Raw genomic sequence first — 20,580 nt, 5'->3', positions numbered from 1 at the left:
GTTTCATAAACATGTACTTTTTCCAAAGGAAGCTGGAGATAATGGGCAAAATTCTACTATTCCTTTTTGCTTTGTTAGGCTGGGCTTTAGATCCTTTGATCCTCCTCTCCTTCTCAGTGACCTGTGCTAGGGTCTCAAAATTATACATTCCAGATTACACCTCCACAATTTTCTGTCCTGGGATGATGAAAGGATTTGCGCATTATAAAAAATCTTTTTGGAGCCTAGTTAGCGTGGCTAATTTGAAACTACAAAAAAAAAAAAAAAAAAACCAACAGTAAATTCCAATGCAAATTATAATATTCATAAAGTGCTAAACAGATACCTAACTTATTTCTGACCGCTCTCGTATTCCCAAGTATCTTGCACTGGCCTTTTTTAGGCCTGTCGGCTGGCTCCCATTTAATTTGTCCTTAGCTGTGTGCAGTGGATTAGCATTTCATCAGGTTGGATTAAGATTGAGCTGACACTGAAGCTTTCTTTTTTATTTTTACATGCGCCTGTGTGGGGCCGAGCGGAGCCGCGCACGTTCCGTTATCCCGCTGCCCATCCCCGCTGGGTGCTGGGACAGCCTCCCCGAACATGTGATGTGGGGAGACAACCAAAACAGAGGAAACACATGTTAAAAAAAAAAAAACAAGTTAAAAACAAACAAACAAAAAAAAAAAAATCATCATTCCCTGGGGAAAAAATTGCATTGAGGTTGCTGGCTGGGTCAGTGCGTGAGATTTCATCGGGCTAAAATGATGTCACATGGAGCGAGGGCTTTAGTGGTTTTATTTAGCTCCTAATCCCCACACACTGCTCGGCCAGTTGTCCATGTGCGCGCGCCGTCCCCAGCGGCACAGGATAAAGCATCTGGGCTGAGCGCGGCCGCTCTCCTGCGCGGCTGCAGCGCACGGCCAGGGGCAGCCCCTCCGCCAGCCGCCGCATGCTCTGCCTGCTAAGGTTACCGAGGATTAATAATTCAGGCGACACTCCGAAAGGCAAAACCGCCGGCCGGTGGTTTTTGAAGTCCCGGGAGGGCTCAGGCACAGCGCGGCCCAGTGTGGATGCGTGCCGGAGAAGCACTGAGAAGGAAGGCACCTCCTCTTCTCCGTGTCAGCAGGAGCAAGCGGCCTCGTGGTGATGCCCATCCCCAGCAAGCACCCCAACATCGGCCGCTCGCAGAGCTGGGACGCTGCCGGCTGGTATGAGGGAAACTGGGAGAGCGAGAACACCTTCGAGTACCAGAGGCCACCGGGCCGGAGGAGCTCCCTGACCTATGGCGGTGAGGGCAGCTGGTACGAGCCACCGCGGGCAAATGATATCATTTTGCAGGGCGGTGCGGAGCTGAAGCAAGAGGCGTACCCGTACCAGGATGCCACCTTCGTGCCGGGGCCCCTGAGGAAGGGCTCTGTCCCCGACTTCGCCTACTGCGACCGGCCAGCGCCCATGGCGGGCCGGGGCTCTCTGCCACCCCAGGATTACTACAGCGACCCGTCGCTGTCGGCGAGGTCACCCAAGGACCCCCGCTGCTACCGCGACCACGTGGCGGGCAGGCCGCTGGCCAGCTATGGAGCGCCTGGCAGCCGGCTGTCCTGGGACCAGGCCGCCGTGCGCCCACCTGCCCCACCGGATGCCACCCGCCTCTACAGAGACCCCAAGCTGGCCCTGGATGGGCAGCGGGTGCGTGGCAGAGATGCCTCTCCAGCGTGGTACGGCACGGAGCCCCCCGGCCCGCGGTACGCAGCAGAGCCACCCGCCTTCCCCAGCAGGCCAGGCTACAGCGATGGGGCAGAGCGGGCTCCCGAGGCAGCGGCGGCCAGGCAAGCCGTCCCCACCTGCCTGGTGGTGGATCCCACCACCAGCGCTGGCAGCAGCTACGGGCCAGGCAGGGAGAGCACCGGCGCCAAGGGTCCCTACGACAGCTACGAGGCAGTGGTGGCGACACCTTCCCACCCGCCAGTGCCCCCCGCCTTCCCTGGGCCGGAGGGCAAGAGGAGCTTTGACCCCGAGTTTGTGGCGCTGCTGCGTGCTGAGGGCGTCTCGGAGAGCACCTTTGCTGCCCTGCTGCAGCAGGGCTTTGACTCCCCAAACCTGCTGGCCATGATGGAGGAGAATGACATCAAGTCAGTGGCACCCAACCTGGGGCAGGCCCGCGTGCTGTCCCGCATCGCCCACAACTACAAGGCAGAGATGCAGCTGCAGAGACAGGAGCGCAGGAGCGGGGCGCTGCGCCCCAGGACCCGCTCCAACAGCTTCAGCCACCGCAGCGAGCTCCCGGCAGAGTACGGGGTGCCCACTGTGGATGGCCCTGGCACCTCGCAGCACCCACCGCCGCTGCAGCCGCTGTCCCCAAGAGGTGTAGAGATACACCGCCGGCCCTCCAGCGCCCCAACCCAGCACTTGCTGGAGACCACCACCTACCCAGCCCCCGCTGGGGCTCCTCAGGGGCCGCACTTCCTCCCCGGGTCGGGATACAACACCCCCCTGCCTTGCAGCACGCACCCACGTCCCGCCTCTGCCTACTCTGCTCCGGTCGGCTTGCCCGTGACGGCGGCCAACCCGCACGCCAGCCCCAAGACGGCGTACCCCACCACCTACACCGTGCCCATGGAGCTGATGAAGAGGGAGCGGACAGCGGTGGCGTCACCGGCACCCAGCCCCCACAGCAGCCCCCAGCTCCTCCGCCGGCCGGGGACAGCAGGGGACAGCGGCCTGGCACCCACTGGACCCGCCTTCCCTGCCCAGCTCTCCCCATACCCGAAGCTCAGCAGGCGCACGGGGCCCCCCGTCATCGTCTCCACCATGGCGTCGCCTGAACCAAGTAATTACTGAAGGGGCTTAGTCCATATAGTAGTTTAGAACTGCCTTGTTGTTCCTTATTATACCCCTCAAAAAACCCACAGTCAAATATCGTGGGGGTTCGTGCCTAAATGTTAGACACTGTCCTTCGTAGAAAACAAGGTGAAGGGGATTTCTTTGCAGGGCTGTGCTGGCCATGCGGAGCTAGAGATGCTGGTTCTTGCACAGTGGTTAAATTCCAAATATTGTATTTGTTTAGCCAACTTCAGTTAAACGTGAGCGGTATTGCAGATAATGCTTCCAGGGTTAATCTTGCCGTTCCTGTTGTTTGTCGAGAACAGGAGATTAGACACTGTGCTGGCTGAGCAATTAGGACTACAGGGTTTGCTGCAGATTGACTTTTTACCGCTGTTATCAGGCACAAATGTGTCCCTGCGAGGAAATGGTTAGCATTGTTTTGACTAAATTCATCAGATAGTTAATAGCGTTATTCGAGAATCGACTTACCTTTGGCCATTACCTAAGGCTTTTCTTCTTATTATTAATTTGCTGTTTTATCAAGCATACAAAATAAACCCCTTGATTTCCTTCTCAAGATGCCTGTAAGTGAAGCGATAGAGCTGTTAAAGTAATAGGGCTGTGCTTAAAACTAAAAGCCTGTCATTAAGCACTGGAACAATAAAAATGAATGGTGGCTCCTAGACTTCCCTTCCCTTTCTAGAAACGCTCAGGCTCTTGGCTGCTCGGATGAAAAGCTGAACAATCCAAGCAGGCTCTGCTCCTCCACTTTGGAGATGTGGCACTCAGAGCCTGATAGAAACTAACCCCCGAAATCACCCAGAGAAATACGAGGGAATTCATCAAATCCGTTCATTTGTGCCTTGACTTGTTTGAAAAAAATGTGGAAAGACACCCCTTGAAATGTCTTTTGCTGGTAATGACTCTGTGAGCAGGGAGTTTTCTCCCTGGGCAGCACAGCTCAACTCCCATGCAAACGATTCCTGAACAATTTGCTGTACCAGCACACACACACAAAGCTTTAATAAGAGGGATACCATTTATAGGCATCGAGACAGTGCCAAACTGGTGATGCCATTCCACAGGAATCTAAATAAAGAATGATTTTGTGAGTGGAAATGATAAAGTTGTCAAAATGCAGACACTTGGCACACCCCTTTCCCTGCCATACCATAATTACACAGCTAGGAAGTAAATGCCGGTCTTTTCATGCTTATGAGTCTTTTATGTAGCTGGTGTAATGTATTGATTTCTGAAAAATGCTTCAATATTAGGCAACATGTTCTGTGTTGACATGGATCAGATGCTAAAGTAGTACATCCAGGCAGTATTTTTAAATAAATGCAGCTAAGAAGACGAACTGGCATAATGTGGGGAACACAAATATGTTCATTTATTTGTGCTGTGTCTGATTGAGCGGTCGATGCCGACGCAGCGACAGCTCTGGGCTAAAGGACCTCCAGAGCACAGGGATTGGGGGCAATCTCCTCCACTATGGGAAACAGATCCCTCCTTCCCTGGTTCTCATTTATAAACTACAAACCCCGTTCTCTAAAAATCTTGAAATTGTCCCTTCCCTTCACCAGAATTGCTGGTACACAGCAAGAGGAAGCCAGCAGCATTTCTGTGCTGTTGAGCTCTTTTCTTGCTACTCAACTCTTTTTTTTTTTCTCTTCTTTTGCCCACGACCATCTCATTTGCATGAGGATGACATTTGTTGCTCCAGTAATTTCATCTGATAATGGCCAGCTTGCAAAGCGGATCTGAAAACATATTCCTTAATTATGTGTTGCCAAGCAACGAGAGGGTTTGGCCATAATCACAGAAAGATTATCTTCTCATTGAGGGCCCTGAAAGGTTTAGCTGAAGTAGGACCTGTAAAATTGTCTTCACTTTTATTTATTTCCCCTTTTTCCTTTCCAAATAGCCAGTGAGGTTTTCTTCCTGTTAAACTATATTTTTAAAGTAGAAGCCAAGGTAAGGCACATGGCACGTGGAAAGATTAAAAATGGGGAGGTGTGTGGTGGTTTGTAGATGTTTGAGCTGTGTTGAGCAGGAGTGTTCACACTTACCCACGAGGGGATAAGCTGAGGTTAGAGATATGTTAGGATGCTTTAAAGCCTTGAGTGGATGGCAGAAATTGACTAAATCCAGGAAAATTGTATTTGCCAGCCACGATGTGTTTTCAGGAGTGATGAGCCTTCTCTTGGCTGTGGATATTCGAGTTAGAAGGTGAAAGCAAATTCAGTATTAAACTCTGTCTCCAAATGGCTGTAAATATTTTCTGTCAGTGTAGGTTAATGTCTGCCCAGCCAGCAGGGGTTATAAAGTGCACGTTACAGCCCAGTCATGTTTTGAAGCTTTTTACATGGATAAGACCTTAAAACAGATAATTTTGGGCTTTTTAAAGTCTTGTTGAACTATGCATTGTAGTCTTTCAGTACTGAGTTGTTCCTAAACACCCCATTTGTCATTTTATGCTGAGTTTGACACTCTGAGTGCATTCTGCACAGCTACTGTTCACTTTGGAGTTTGGACAGAGGGCTTGCAGGAGGAAGGTGTCTTCTCCTGCCTGGTGGTAGAGGCAAGATCCTGGGCAGGGATACAGGCATGTGCCACATGTTTATGGACCTCTTGCTTTGGCATGGTCAGAGAAGGGAAAAGGAGCAATGAGATTTAGCGCTGCAACTGCTTTGCTTTTCTTAAAATAATTAGTAATAAGTCAGGTAAATTGCCCTTCCTGGGAGTTGCAGGGCTGTGTGAAGAGGAGGTGGTGAATGAGCACCTCAGGCCCTTTGCTGCGGTGGTAGAATGACGTCTCCAGAGATGAGCCAGCTTCCCGTGCCAGGAACTCCCCTGCCACAGCTCTGGCAAAGCTGCTGCTCTCCATGTCACTGAGACCTTGTCAGGAATAGCTGAGAGGAGTGCTCCTGCAGCCTGGCCATCCAGAGGATCAGCAGTAGTGAGCACACCAAGTCGGCTCAGTGGCGAGCAGGAAGAAAGCCCTGCAAGGTCTGAGTGACACACACGTGTCAGTAGGAGGGCTGAGCCAGAGCGGGTTTGTGGCCAGCCCTGTGCTGAGCTGGGAGGGAGTGCAGGGAAATAAATAGTCCAGGTCAGCAAAGCGGGTGAGGGCAAACAGTATCTCACAGTCACTGATCACATTGCTGCAGCTCTGCCTCCAAATTTTGCAACTTCAATTTATGATGTTTGCTAGTATTTTTTATTACATTACTTTTTTTTTTTTAACCCAGTGTGTTAATAGTAAAGCAGTTGGCAGATGAGAAGTCTTGTATTTTTGTAGCTAGCCTGGACTTCTCCCAAAACAGTGGCTGGTCCAGATTTCTGCTTCTGATGCTGGACTTATAGAGCTTAAATGAGAAATGGTGATTCATTGCAAATATGTGTCTTGGGTGGTTTATCAAGCTCTCGTTTACACATGAAGATATGAAAGCAAATTATCACAAAAGGGAAGATGCTTCCCACAGGGATGAGGAGCAGGTCTGCCCTGTAAAATCAGGTGGGTATCATCAGGAAGCAAGAGCAAAATTATTTGGCTGTAAGATTTGGTTGAAAGCCTGACCTTTTCCTGAGCAGGGAAAGCCAGGCTGAGGGCAGCTGCCCTCCTTGGACAAGTTGTTCTCTCCAGTGTGAAGGGGACTCATCCTCTCTTTTATCAGCTTAGAGCCCAGCTAGAAATGCCTTTCACTGTGATTAGCACAGCTCTGCTTGTACTCCTTAACACCTCGTTGTGATGCCTTTTATTGGTATTTCCTCTCTGTGACAGATAAAAACTGTGTTAGCCACACATAGTTGCAGGCTGAAATTCTGCACATGGGCAACTCCCAAAGAGAGAAGGGCATAGGCAGGAGCAAGAGCCTTGATGGTTGTTAAAGGATGGTTAAAAGACTGACATGTGCCCACTTTTGTAAGCTATGAATTCTTTTAACCTAATTAATGTAGGCTAAATTGCCACCGTTTTCTATGGGCAAAGTTTAGTAGGATTTTCCCTCCACAATATAAATTTCCTGAGCATTTGCTGATGTTGATTTATTCTTTGCCCAGTACAGAGGACAGCTCAGAAATCGACTTCAGGTTTTCTTCTTTGGGTTTTCTGTACAAACCTCAGCATGGAATCACAGTGTGTCCATGTAAGGCCTCTCCATTAACAATCCGGACTGAAACAGCACCAAGGGAAGCTCCGTGCACTGAATAAATCTGATTTAATTTGCACATTGACCTGACAGACCATAGCATGTCCTTGGAGCCATTCCCAGCTAGTGTGTTAGTCCAGGTAAAGCCTGCACTGCACTCACTAACAACAACATGGAGTAGTGTTTTTAACTGGGATCATAACTACCATACAAAAATACAGGTTGAAATAAGCAGCCGGGTCTTTCTCATGTCTGCTGTCCCAATGGTCACAGCATCAAGACACTAATATGCAAAACGATAAGGGAAGTAGCTGGAAAACTCACAGTGAGTTTAGGAAAGCCTTTGAAAGGCTCAGAAGGACCCTCACTAACCTCTGCTGAGCACATGAATCTTAAAACTGAAGGGACCCCAACTGCCCACCTTAGTAGGGTGAATGGCAATGAACAGAATGTGCAAGAGATGTGCTGTTGACTATCTTGATATAATACTGTCTTGGCCAATCTGCACATACAGTTCATTGGTGGCAGAGAATATGCTTTTAAAATACTTCTTTAAAGGCTGAAATATGCTTTTTATAATGGTTTTATCAAAAGCAATATAAAGTGTCAAACTCATTCCAGTTGCAATTCATTGACTTTAGTGCCATGGCAATAAAAATGAATTTGGCCTGTCAAAGGAGAACTTGTTGTCAGATGCACAAGTGTTGTCATCTTCAATTTACACTTTTCATTCACCCTGTGTCTCTGGTTCTCCAGCATTGTTAGGACTTTAATATATCCAGATCATTCTCTGACTATATTTTCTGACATTTTTTTAGCCTTCTCATAAGTAGTTTCCATAGCTACAAACTTCATGTTCACAGAGGGGAAAAAAATTTAAAGGTTTCTTATTATTATTGTATTAAACATTTTTTATATTTCTTCTCCTTGTCATTCTCATATCATCACACTGCAGCCCAGTTTAATGAAAATGCTGCACAACTGAATTGCCTGTTATTTTTAAAAGCAAAGTAGGTGCTGAGCTGAATCCTTGAAAAGCAGAAGACCAGCATCATTAAGCCACTGATGTAGAATAAATGTTGCAGACATAGGACTGGTATTAGTAATGTTTATAGATGGCAACTGGCAGGTGAGCTTTTGACTTCTACACCTAAATAAAACCTGATATTAATAGCGTTCTGCTGGCTTTTGGTAAAAAAAAAAAAAAAAAAAAAAAAAAAAAAAACAACTAATTTTTAATCTCTTTTGTCTGCTGTTAGTAGTGTTTTGTTTAAGATGAAGTGTTGCTTCTGGCAGTGGGATTCACATGGGTTGTGTTTCCAGTATTTGGTTCTGCCCCTCTGGTAGGGAGGTGCTGGAGCAGCTGTGTCCTGGGCAGGGCAGCCTGAGGAAGGGTTTGAGCAGAGGTGTTGGCCAGCAGTGCTGGAGCAGTTGTGCCCTGAGGAAGGGTTTGGGCAGAGGTGTTGGCCAGCAGTGCTGGAGCAGTTGTGCCCTGAGGAAGGGTTTGGGCAGAGGTGTTGGCCAGCAGTGCTGGAGCAGCTTTGTTCAGGAAAACAGGAGGCTCCGAGTGCCCAGTGCTGTGTCCAGGGTCTTGCCTTCTGCACCCTCAATCCAATTAGCTGCTCCAGAGCAGATGGAGCAGATTAGTGCCCAGCTCTCCTTCCTCTGCCCTCTCCCCCAGTGCAGGGGGTGTCCGGCCAACAATCGGCTTAACGTGGGTCGCGTGGCACAGCCCCCGCCCTGGCACTCTGTGGGGAACCCTCTCAGCTCTGGGGCTGCTGCCTCTCATCCCCTGGCCTGCTGGCTCCAGTTCTTTGGTAGTTTGGAAGCCCTTGACCTAAACTTGTTTGCCAGGCATGAATTCCATGTTGTCGTTTGCAAGGCATGTCTGCAGCATGGCCACCAGGTGCGTGAGCTGTGCTCCACATTGGAGCAGCCGCTCCAGCAGTGGGGTCGGGGCTGGAGGGTCATGGTCCTTTCCCACCTGGAGCATTCCCTCCCAGAATCTCAGCCAAAAAATGTTGTGTGGCCAAGGGAGGTCAAGGCCTCTTGCCTCATCTTGTAAATGAAAGCAGTATCAGGCAAGGAGAGGCTGTGAGAAGTGACACCACTGGACTGTTCCTGCAGTTCCCAAAAGCATCACAGTCCCTGGGAAAAGGGTGGTTTAGGCTCTGTAATCTGAGACATGAGCAGCTTGTCACAATAAGAAGGAAACCAGCAGGGCTTATCTGCTGGTGGAGATCCTTGGTAAATACTGGTGTGAACAGCCAAGATGACATTCTCATGTTTTATTTATGTATGCAGATATGTATAGACATGAAAATGGGGAGAAAAAAAATCTCAAAAATATAATCAGTATCTCAGTCATTATCCCTTTGGATCAGTGCTTCTGCAGTCTTCATTGTTTGCCAGAAGTGTCTTGTTTTGGTTATCAAGCAATTTATTATTTCCTAGCTTGGTGAGCAAACAGGCAGACAGAAAACATAGTGAAGATAAATAATTTAGGATATACTTTCCACCTAAAAAGAAAAAGAGGATCAAAACTGAGGTGTTATGGAAACATTTGGCAAGTATTTTCCAGATATGAAGGTGGTATCTCCAGGTGGGTTCCCTCCATCCAGGGAGCATCAGGAGGTGTAGGGTGATGGGATGCAGGAACCTGGCAATACCCACCTGACTCCTCTGCTGGTCTTCTTAACCTTAACACGTTTCCTGATACTTGTGCTAAACACTGCAAATCCCTGAGCTGCCTCCTACACATTCCCTTACTGACCCTATAGATTATCAGCCTTTTCTTAGGATGGCCCAGTCTCTTATTGGACTCTCTCACTGTTACCTGCAGAGTGAAAAAAAAATCCCCAGGAATGGAGATGTCACACACATTTGTTTTGTTCTCTGCCATCTTCTGAGTGTATTGTTAGAAAGGTTTAAATGAATATTGAAAAAGTACAGTAGTTCATGGAAGTGCATATATTTTGTTTTGTCAATGCAAGGAATCTTGATTAATATTGTGAAGGATAAAAAAGAGGATTCAGTGTGGACAGCAGAGAGCTTGTCAGTATCTAGACCATCCTGCTGGGACACTGAAATAATCAAGAATGCTTAAATGTCACTTTAGTTATCCCACCTGGCCAGCAGTTCCTGTAATCTCTCCTATTTGAGCATCTTTGAATTCTTCCTCATGTTAAGTAGACCTGCATAAAAGTGGGAGCTGTTATCTTACCAGCTGAAACATTCAGCTTAAGAGTCTTAAATTTCCATTTCGTTCTTGTCTGCAGCGAATGTTGTCTTGTTTCATCTGCAGTCAGGGCTAAAAGGTCCCAAACCCAGGATTACTAATAACCAATAACATCAGGGCAGTGCCAAACAACCTGTCATGCTCTGCAGTGGCAGTTTTCCCCTTGGGGCTCATTTTTATTCAGCAGGGAAGGTGTTCTCTGTATTTGCTGCTCATCCTAAAAGCCCTCGGAGCAGTGTGGCATCCCCCATACCATGCTCTGGCCAGAGGGAGAGCCAGGGGATCATCTCCCTGCTGTGAGGTAAGCAAGATACAGAGGTACATCCCATGGCCCAGCAGCCCCATGCTCTGGCTCATCAGCCCTTTTTCACTCCAGTTTTCTGTTCCTGAAGCTTGCATGAAAAACGCCAACAAAGTGATTATTTATAATTTTTGTAGAATATCTTTCCAGAGGAGCAGTTTCCAAAGTAGGGCAGTGAGTCAAGTTCACTTGAAAAATGGTGATTTTGTCATTAATTTCAATAGGAGAAGGATTTTTACTCTCTCCTGCAAAAGGAACCAGCTCTACATCACTGACTTTTATTGCATTTCTTAAAATTGGATCTACAAACCCAGTGGTTTCTTAAGCAGGAGAAGCTGTACGTTTCATGCATTGGAAGCCTGTGTGTTATTAAAAATAATAGGATAGATTTGTCAAATGGATAATGAGTAGTTTCTTTCTCTGTTTTTCAGTGTTTTAATGAGTGCAGGAAATGTTTGCTATTTATTTGCTTTCAGGTTTTACCAAGGAGCTCTGGAGATAATTGTCAAATTTCCAAGTGTGTATCAATATTTCATGAAGCTCTGTTTTCCCTCTGTACATTCACAACTTGGGTCATTAGCACTGGGACTGGTATTAACAGCCTGAAGCAAGGCATGAAAAGGAATTCCACCAAACCCTCGCAAGTTTGAGAATTTCTGAAACAAAATTCTAGTCAGGTCTTCTGGGTAAAATAAATATTGGTGATATTGCATGGTTTCAAATGTTAAATCTGTCGGAGAATTTCGTGTTTGATCTTGGTTTCTGTGGTTTGTGGACCTGGTCCAGAGAACACCAAGGCTTTGTGTGTGTGTTCTGTGTGTTTGGCCTCATGCCCAGCACTTACCACAAATTGGGGTGTACCTTACAGAGATAGGATATCCATCCACGTCATCCTTTGGAAAAAAGCAAATTCCACCTTTCCTACTACCAGCAAATTAAATTGTGTTGAATTATTAAAGCTGAAATTGCTTTTAGATGTGGTACCAGTCATCACTGATGCTGGCTATTTAGTTTGCTGTTGGCTGTTCAGATTTGGGTTATTTTTGTGTGGTCTTTGAGGTGCAGTACTGGCTGTGTGTTAACTACTATTGTTCTGCTTTGGGCATTTGCAGTTTGTAAAAGGCTACGTTTTGAATGTTGAATGTTTCTTTTTTCTTAATTTCTGACATTTTTATGCAAAACCATCATATCCCTGTTCTCATTCTGATTAGGCACCTTATCCCAGTTTTGGTTTGCTCAGCCTAAAACTCTGGTGTCAGGCTGGCTTTTATTCCTATTCATGATCTAACCCAACTAGCTCAGTGCAGTGCTCGCAGGAAAAAAAAATAAATCAGGAAATGAAAATTATTTCTAGATATGGACCCACTGTGCTTTGCTGTAGAGAAGATGCAAAATTAATTGATAAATTATTGTGGCTTTTTGACCATTCTAAATGACTGCCAGAAGTGCTTCACTAGGCACAGCTGTATGGTAGCAAAAAGTGAGACTTCAGACTTGATTGAAGTACACAAAGTCTGGAGCGTTGATGTGGAACTCTGAAAGTGTGCAGAGAGCTGGAAAGTGGATGGAAGGAGTATGTAGGTCTTCTGAAACACAAAAGTGCTTCAGAGTTAGAAGTGATTAAAAGCAGAAAGGGACCAGTGGTTCTTCCCTGGAGAGGAAGGGATGGAGTTCTGCAGGGAGGGTAGAGCTGGCTGTTTGACAGAGGGGTTTGAAGATCCTTGGAACTAGCAGATGTCAGAACTGGCCTGTCTGTCAATATTTTGGGATCATTTTAGGATTTGTGACACTGTGGGCTACGGTAAAGCAAAGGAGGTCACTTGTGAACACAAACAGCAGTGTTAATCATGGTAGCAGCTCAGGAGGAGAAAGAGAAATGGCAATAATGTAATATTGACACAACAGGAGTGTGTGGCGATAATGAAATCGGCCACAACTCGATATGACAAAATTCCAGACTGTAAACAGAAATATTTGTCAGAGGGGAGACAGTGCTCAGGGTGGAAAACAGGTGCTTTGCTAAGTAAAAATCACCTTGTAAAGGATTTGCAGGTATGGGGGGTTTGTAAGAGAAATCCAGGGCGGATCCATTTGACTGCCTTGTCCTTCTTGGAGGAAGTTTGGAAAGTTGATGGTAAATACGTCTTGTAACTTGTGCTTAGCTCTGAAACTGAGCTTTTCTCTGAGCTGTGCTCAAGAAGACAAGAGAATTTGCAGTTAAGAAGACAAGAGTTTGCAATGCAATTCCCACCCAGCTTTTGGTGGTTTTTTTGGTTTGATCACTGATCTGTGCCATGTGCCAAGAGGACAGGATTTCTCTCTGTGATGCTTCCTGGAAGAACCTGGCCTTAGTCTGGACAATTTCCTGGGGAATCTTCAATTTCCTTTACTTCTACTCTGGGAAGTTCTTAGGCACACTGACTTAATATGTCTCGTACTATTTGTTTGTTTATTCTGTTCATAAAGCACTCGGAGCCCCACGGTTCTTTGAAGAAGCACATACTATGGGATGCTGGGAAGCCCAGGCTGCAGGCAGTGCTGAGAGTAGGCAGGGCTGGAAACTGCCCCACTGAGTCAAGAGGTGCAGCTTTCCTCCAGCACAAACATATCTGGAGAAGTAGGACAGGAAGGAAGAAGGTAGGAGAGGAGAACAAAGATGAAAATACTGGAATCAGCAGCAGTAATCCAACCAAAATACTGCAGCAGGACAGAGGGTGCCCTAAAGGTAGCCAGTTTCTAGGAAAGTATTCCATGCTTGGGAAGAATGGTGCTGGTAACACTCACAAAATGTTTGTGTTCCGAGTTTTTGGTACACTTCCCCTCTCAAGCTGGCACAGTTACACACTTTGTTTGTTTGCCTCCAGCTCCTACCCTTCATGGAGTTAGAAATACTCTGATTCAAGTCCATCCAAATACAGCAGTGCCATACTTGGTAAGTGGGTCTTGAGCCCTTGGGGTCTCAGCAAAGATTTTCAATCAGAATTTGGCAAAAGAGCAAGTTAAAATTCTTTTCAAAAAACCTCAATTCCAAGATTTCGCTTTAAGATTAATTTTCTTGTAAACAGTGCGTGACCTGTGCTTTGATGCCTTGCATTAAGCCACATGGAGCTCCTGGGTGTCAGTGTAAGGCAATTTGGAGTAAGGCAGTTTGGAGTTCTCCTGGAGTGATATCCATATTCTCCTGTCAAGTTTGGGATTATTCCTTTTCATCTCCTGCCTGGAAATGCATCACAAGGATGTCCTGAGGTTTCTTTTTGGAACCACGCTTGGAAAACTCAATCTAACTGCTGCCATTCCTCTGTGGTCACCTGTCTGCAGCTCTTCAGCCTCCCTCCCATCTGACACTCGTGTTTTGTTCCATTCTGTGGCTGGTATGGAGCAGGAAAAACCAAATCCCTCATGCTCAGTTGAACAGGGCACCCATCACTCCGAGGAGCGTCCGCAGCCCTGGAGGCCACGGCTTCACGTTCAATTACAGTGAGAGCATCTCAAGAGCAGCCCTGGAAACAGTCCATGACCCCTGTTTCTCCTTGGCCAGAGCCCTGTGCTGAGGAGGGGCATCAGCATGGTGGTTTTCTGCTGCAGCCAGAGTCTTTTCTGCTCCCTTTGCCTTCCCAGTCTCCCCAGATGCTGCCTCTTCTGTGGGAGCACTGGTTTGGCACTGGGCATTGGAATTTCCATTGAGGGGTGTTCAGTTGTCTCAGCACAACAGGTATCAGCTTCTTTCTGATTACAGGTGTCAGGTGCTGGTCAGATTGACAGATCACATGTGACCAGCACAGGAAAATGCTGCAGTTTCTCTGCCTGTGGTTTTCTTCCCTTTTCTGTGCAGTCTTTCTGTGCCTGTGCTGGTTTGAGAGACACACACGCTCTGAAATGTCTGTTCTTAGAGAGTTTGTTGTGCTTGGGATCTGCTCTGCTGCTTAAAAAAGTTACACAGCTTTCCTGGTTATTTTTTCCCATCACCAAGCAGGGCAGAGGCTGAGAAGACCACCCACCATGGCTGCTGTGCCGACAGTGATTCTCAGATGCTGTTGAGGATGGGCTGCCTGATGCTCTCAGAACATGTCAGTCCTCTCGTGGACCACTCTGGGTGGTTGCAGCCCACCCTGTGAAATGCAGAGCCACAGTGAGGATGTCCAGGGGATAGAGTGACAGCTCGTCACAACTAGACAGCAGTTCTGTATTTGACATCTTGAGGTCAAAAACTGTCAGTTCCTTATTTTTTACGGTGTCTTAAATCGCCTGGAGAGTGTTTTGAGCCTTGTCAAAATGAATTAATTAAGACCAAGTCATAATCACAAGCCTGTGTTGGCCTGATTCAGCAGCAGGACTGTGCTTGATTTTCAGTCTAATAAATACAAATAGTTTTGGAGGATCTGGGGGGCTGATACATGTGCTACAGTTTTGACTTGCTCTTTGCCTTGGCAGTCTGTAGCATTGTTTTCCTCCTCCTTAGGAACACAGCCAATTTTCTAATTAAGGAAATCACTCTGCAGCCATTGTCACTGTTCATTTGAGTTCTTTGTCCATACCAAAGTTTCCAGCTCCCCAAAAGATTTGAAGTCACTCCTTACTACAGTTGGAGGAGGACAGAAGTTGTGGCTCAGGGCAGGCTCTTCCTCTAACTCTGTTAAGAACCAGGCATCAAGCACCTCTGTGGGCAGCACATTCACTTCATAAGAGCTTCAAATCCACCTCTGGCTATGAAAAATACCGCTGAGGTTATTTTTCTATTGGATTCATATAATAAAAAAAAAAATAGTTACGAGAAATAAATATCACTTTCTGCTGGGCTTTACTGCTTACTGGGCTTCGAGCCGAAAAGGATTTAAAAGTCATCATGGTCTAAGGGAAAGTTGTAGTGAGAAGAGGATGTGGAGGGTTGCTCCAGCCAGCTGTTGTGATTTGGGAAAAGGCTTGTCCTGACTGATGGAAAGGAGACTGGGACAGACAGAGAGGCAGCCAGGGCTGACACAGCCACGCCCAGTGGGATTAGGACCAAATTAGAAACTTGGCTTGCAGGGGTTTATCATTTCCTTTATATTATGACATTAATAAATGCAATTCTTTATCTTCTAGTTGTTGTCCTCCCTTGTATATATTGTTAATGAGCACTGTCCCCAGTTCAGGCTGTGCTGATAACTGGATGGCAAGGATAGAGACATTCATGTGCACACATCCATGTGTGTTCTTGTGCCGTGCAAAACTACCTGGGGGGGTGAGGAAAGGATGTGGGGACTTCTCAGTGTCTGTGTGCCAGCTCCTCGTGTCAGCCTGGAGTTGGACAAGAGTCCTGGAGACAATGCCACGTTAATGCAGCACAGTTCAGTGCTTTTGGTATTTCACAGTGCAGCACAATAACTTCTTTTCTCATTTTGTTTCTGAAGTGCATCAAATTCAGAACATATGCACCATGTCAGGGCTGCTCTTGCCAGTGAGCCCAGAGAAAATGCTCAGATCAGGCCTGGTTGGTAACTCAGAGGGAGCTGCTGAACTGAAAGATGGTGGGTTTAGATTAAATATTGGGGGAAATTCATTACTGTGAGGATGGTGAGGAAGCTGTAACTGCTCCATCCCTGGACATGTTCAAAGCCAGGCTGGACAGGGCTTGGAGCAATGTGGTCTAGGGCAAGGTGTCCCTCAGGGTGTTGGAACTGGATGAGCAAAAAAGTCCCTTCCAGTCCAAGCCATTTTGTGATTCTGTGGCTCCTGCAAAACTTGGCTTCACAGTGGAGGCCACAGTGGCCTGGTGCTCAGCTGGGGTTGGGCTCTCCATCCCAGTCGATGTGCTTCCCATCCTAGATAGGTCCCATATGGAAGGGAGCTCTCTACTAGCCAAAATAAAGACACTCAGCAATCTGCCAGAGCCAATTAAAGCATGTAGTCTGTTACAGACAGAAAGAAATACAATTTGGGGTAGAGGATACAAAATACATTTGCAAGGCATCTGAGCCTGATGCTAAGACATTCTTTCTCTCAATGTTGTTGTTGCCAATAGCTTCTCTTGTGCTCAGACCAAAACTATTTAGGATGGAACATTTGCTCCCTACTTTCTAGCAAGCCTGGTCACAGGAATGAAGAATGGATTCTTTTAGTGCCCGCAGCTGGTTTGAATGATCCCCACACTGAACCCATTGAGTCCAGGCAGTCCTCATGTGAATCACAAGGAAGCAGTGACTGGGATTTTGTTTTTGTGCCTGACAGGGGCAGAAACAGCAGAGCAGTCACAAGTTGATTGCTTGAACCCAGGCAGAGGAGGGTGAGATGTGTTGCTGTCTGGGTGTCTGTGCTGCATCCTCACCCACACCTCCTGCAAGGGTCCCCAGAGAGGACAACGTGGCTGCACTTGGTGCAGATCCATCGTGTTCGTTCAGTGAGAGCTGGAAGGGGAGTTCTTCAGGGATTGTGACCCTTCCATTACATACAAAACAAAACAAAACAAAAAAAAAAAAAAAAAAAAGGCATTAAACCCTTCAATGTCAGTTGATAAGACCTTGAGCAAGGCCCTAAGATGGAGCTGGATCACTCTCAAGGTCTGCTTCTTCTGAGGAGCAGCAAAATAGCTTGTTTTGGTAAACTCAGGGAATCATTTCCACGCCCTGTGTCAAATCTACGTCTCTTTTTTATAGGTGATCTCTCTGTTGGTTTTTAAGCTGAAGGAAAGTCAGTTTAGATTAGATATTGGGAAGGAATTGTTCCCTTTGAGGGTGGGAGGCCTGGCACAGGATGCCCAGAGCAGCTGTGGCTGCCCCTGGATCCCTGCAAGTGTCCAAGGCCAGGTTGGAGAGGGCTTGGAGCAGCCTGGGACAGTGGAAGGTGTCCCTGCCATGGCAGGGGGTGGAATGAGATAGACTTTAAGGTCCCTTCCAACCCAAACCATTCTAGAATCCTGATTTTATGTTGAGTGCAACTTCTAGTAAGTTTCTGCACAAGAATCACCTTCCTTTTTCCTTCCAAAGGATGAGGGCTTCGGGGAGACAAATTTTATCTGCTTGCAGAGAGGACAGCAGGTCAAGGAAGGCGACTGGTGTTGGGCTGAGAATCAGGGAGAGATTTGGGACAAGTCTTGCTAAAAGTAATGCTACCAAATAGAAAGAGGTTTGATGGTAATTAAAAAGCCAGCACTGTATTCTTAAGTATTCTTGGGAAAGCTGGCCACGTGCTCTGGGTTTTTTTCACAATACCAGGTTTTCCTTTGTATTACCAAAGGTATTAATTAGAGGAATAGATTACACTGAATGCTGTACAATTATCTCTTGGGTATTTGTGGAATGAACGGTGAAAACTGTGTGAAACTGTAAAAATGCTCATTTAGCTGGGTGTCTTGATGAGCACCATGTCTCACTTCCCCTCTTTGCCACGTCTCCTGAACCAGTTGATTACAGCCAGCAGGGTGGTTTTGTGTCAGTGGCAGCTCTTGGGGGGGCTTTGGGACCCCCTCACGCAGGAGCCTCTTTTTCAAGATCACGGGGAGTTTTCTCAGCACACTCAGTTTGATTTGGTTTGTTTTGTAATCTGTGTGATCTAATCAAGTGTATAAACATCTAGACAGGGGTGGGATGCATCAGCATCCTTCTTTGCCAACTGCCTTCTGCTGCAAGGCAGGAAATTTTGTCAGCTTTCTGAAGTTTCAGTTCAAGACTCCTTTCCCTACCTTCCCCAATCTTATTCCCAACAAAGAAATTAAATCTGATCAGTTCATTTTGCCATACCTCTCTTTGGTGGGTTCATGGCACACTTTTAAGACTAAATAAATTAATTGAGACTCACCATACAGCGAATAACTACAGCTCGTGGGTTGATAGGTGATGGGTTTTATTGAACTAATAAAATATAGAAAATGATTAGAGGAAAAGAGCTTACTGCAGTGATATTGTTCAGTGTGATTTACAGTTTTATAACTGTAGGCAAATGTGAAATATTTTTCACTGTCTTGGGTATACATTATTAGATAAACCTGTATCCTGTGCTTACCTACATCAGCACTGTGATAGGGAAGAGACATAAAAATGAAGACATTTTCAGCCCATTAGAGTTAATGTGGTTTCAAGAGCAGTCAGTTTCTCTACAGTTTGGATTTTATTTGTCTCTCAGTGTGCTGAGGATGCCTGCAGGAAATGCCTCCCAGCAGCTGTGGGAGCTGCTCTGTAGCAATCCTTGGCATGCACAAGAAAATGAGACACCTCAAGTATGAATATTGTTGGCCAAAACACCAGCTCATGAAAAACAGAGGGAAAATACAGATCTGTGCAGGAGTTCTTTTGTGGAGCATCCTGATCTGTCTCCTTTAACTCTTGTTACATTGCTGAGGTTGTAACCTCAGCAGGGCAGGGCTGCTTCAGGAGGTCCTTAAAGCCCCTTTCTGTGGCCAGAGGAGCGTGGTGGACCTTGAGGGCTCCTGGGCCACAGCCTGGATCTGGGACAAACTTCCCAAGGGAATCAGAGGGCAGGAGACACCCCTGGGGCTCCAGGGTGGTGGTCAGCCCCAAGTGCTTGGAGGAGAGGTGGGTATTGAAGTGCTGTAGCACAGGAATAGCTCATCATTCTTGGAATTGAAAAATAAGAATGTGCCAGTGAGTTATCTGGATTAATGAAGATGAAATGTGCTGTATAAATACATCAGGAGCGTGATCGTGCCGTTATCCCTTGGGCTACTCTGGCTCACAAGGAGAAAAGGTTGATTTGTGTTTGTAGATGATTTTGCTTGCTCTGCCAGTGCTCATTTTTGTTTTAGTATGAAAGCCAGGGAGTGTGTGTTTCTTTTGCTCAAAGATGGAGCAGATTAGCAAAGATTTTTCTAGATTATCGTCGTTTAAATAGCTGTGGTTTAAGATTAATTTGTTTCAACTACAATGACTTATTAGTGATACTACTTTAAACAGTGATGATAAATTAGGGAGGTTATAAGCTCTATTATTCAAGGATCTGTGCAATATTTGGACACTGAACATGGTTTCCTATAAACCAGAAGGCACTGGTGTGCAGCTGACCGGGCTGAGGGCCCTCTGGTTGGGCTGGGAGAGCGGGAGATGAAGCAGCTTCAGGGGCAGGATTTACAAAATGATGAGAGTTCAACCTTGCTTTGACTCCAGCCCACCCTGGGCACACAGGAAAGCCCCATGTGGAAAGCCTTGATGGGGTGACCATCACTTGTGCTGACACACAGAAGGCCACAGGGTGAAGGGGCACTTTGGTGTCACAGCATTGGTGACGGTTTTCAGTCAGCATTGCCCAAGTCCCCTGCTTTAATTTAAGATGTGAAATGTGTGGCTGGGGATTATCACTAATCCACAGGACATTTTAGGGTCAGGGATAAGAAAAAATGTTTGGTATGTTCTCAGCCATTCCTAGTGCATGCAGGCCCCAGGAACAGTGTGCTGGGCAGACCTGGAGGGGTTTGCTTCAGCCTCCAAAGCTTTGGAAACACTGAGAAGGTGAGGTGGGGTGGCCAGAAGCACCTCAGCTTCCTCCTGGGTCCTTACTAAGAGCTTCTGTCTACTGTACCAAGAGAAATCACATCCCAAATGTCATTTGAGAATTTTTGGGAGAGTTTTGGCTGGTTCCAGCCCTTTTGGGTCCACAGGCTCTTGTCCAGACCTGCAGCCCATGTTTTGCAGCCAGGCAGGAATGCTAGTGGCCAGGAAAAGGCTGATAAAGAGAGAAAGTAGAGAATGGGAAAGTTAATCATTGAACTTTTTGTTATCTTTATTCAGCTTGGAAAACTGAAGCCAGACAAGGTTTGCAGGGGGAGATAATATCCTTTATTTTAGAGCAACTTCTGTAGTTAGGAAAAACCCCACGTGCTTCTGGGATCACATGCTTTTCCTCAGATCTCCACAATTTCACATTGCATTAAAAATAAAATAAATTTAATTTTTAATTTTTAAAAGGTTCAGTGGATACTTGAAAGAACTGAATTTAAAAGCAACTTACAAAAAAAAAATCTCATTTGGTTTAATTTGATTTGAACGTCTCAAGAAAGATTTAATGGCCCTGAATAACAAAAGACTTTTTTTCTGGCTTGAAGTTTACTCATAGGAACATGACATCTGTGTACCAAAGGGCAGTGCGTGAGTCCC

At 46.4% G+C, this 20,580-nt stretch overlaps 2 protein-coding genes across 5 annotated transcripts in view; both read left to right on the top strand.

Annotated features, from left to right (window-relative positions):
* Positions 1 to 20,580, top strand: part of OAT (ornithine aminotransferase) — a 345,851-nt gene that overhangs the window by 46,420 nt on the left and 278,851 nt on the right. The window lies entirely within an intron of this gene.
* Positions 1 to 20,580, top strand: part of CTBP2 (C-terminal binding protein 2) — a 131,969-nt gene that overhangs the window by 90,522 nt on the left and 20,867 nt on the right. The window contains exon 1 of one of the 4 annotated variants that reach the window (XM_068198307.1): positions 713 to 2,809. The exons of the other annotated variants lie outside the window; for them this stretch is intronic. Within the exon in view, the coding sequence (XP_068054408.1) occupies positions 1,129 to 2,809 (1,681 nt within the window). The 5' untranslated portion in view covers positions 713 to 1,128. Of the gene's footprint in view, positions 1 to 712; positions 2,810 to 20,580 lie in introns of those variants that run through there. 4 annotated transcript variants of the gene reach the window in all.

Source organism: Anomalospiza imberbis, chromosome 8 (assembly GCF_031753505.1).
Source record: "Anomalospiza imberbis isolate Cuckoo-Finch-1a 21T00152 chromosome 8, ASM3175350v1, whole genome shotgun sequence".
Lineage (NCBI taxonomy): Eukaryota > Metazoa > Chordata > Aves > Passeriformes > Viduidae > Anomalospiza > Anomalospiza imberbis.
This window is presented reverse-complemented; position numbering and strand designations above follow the sequence as displayed.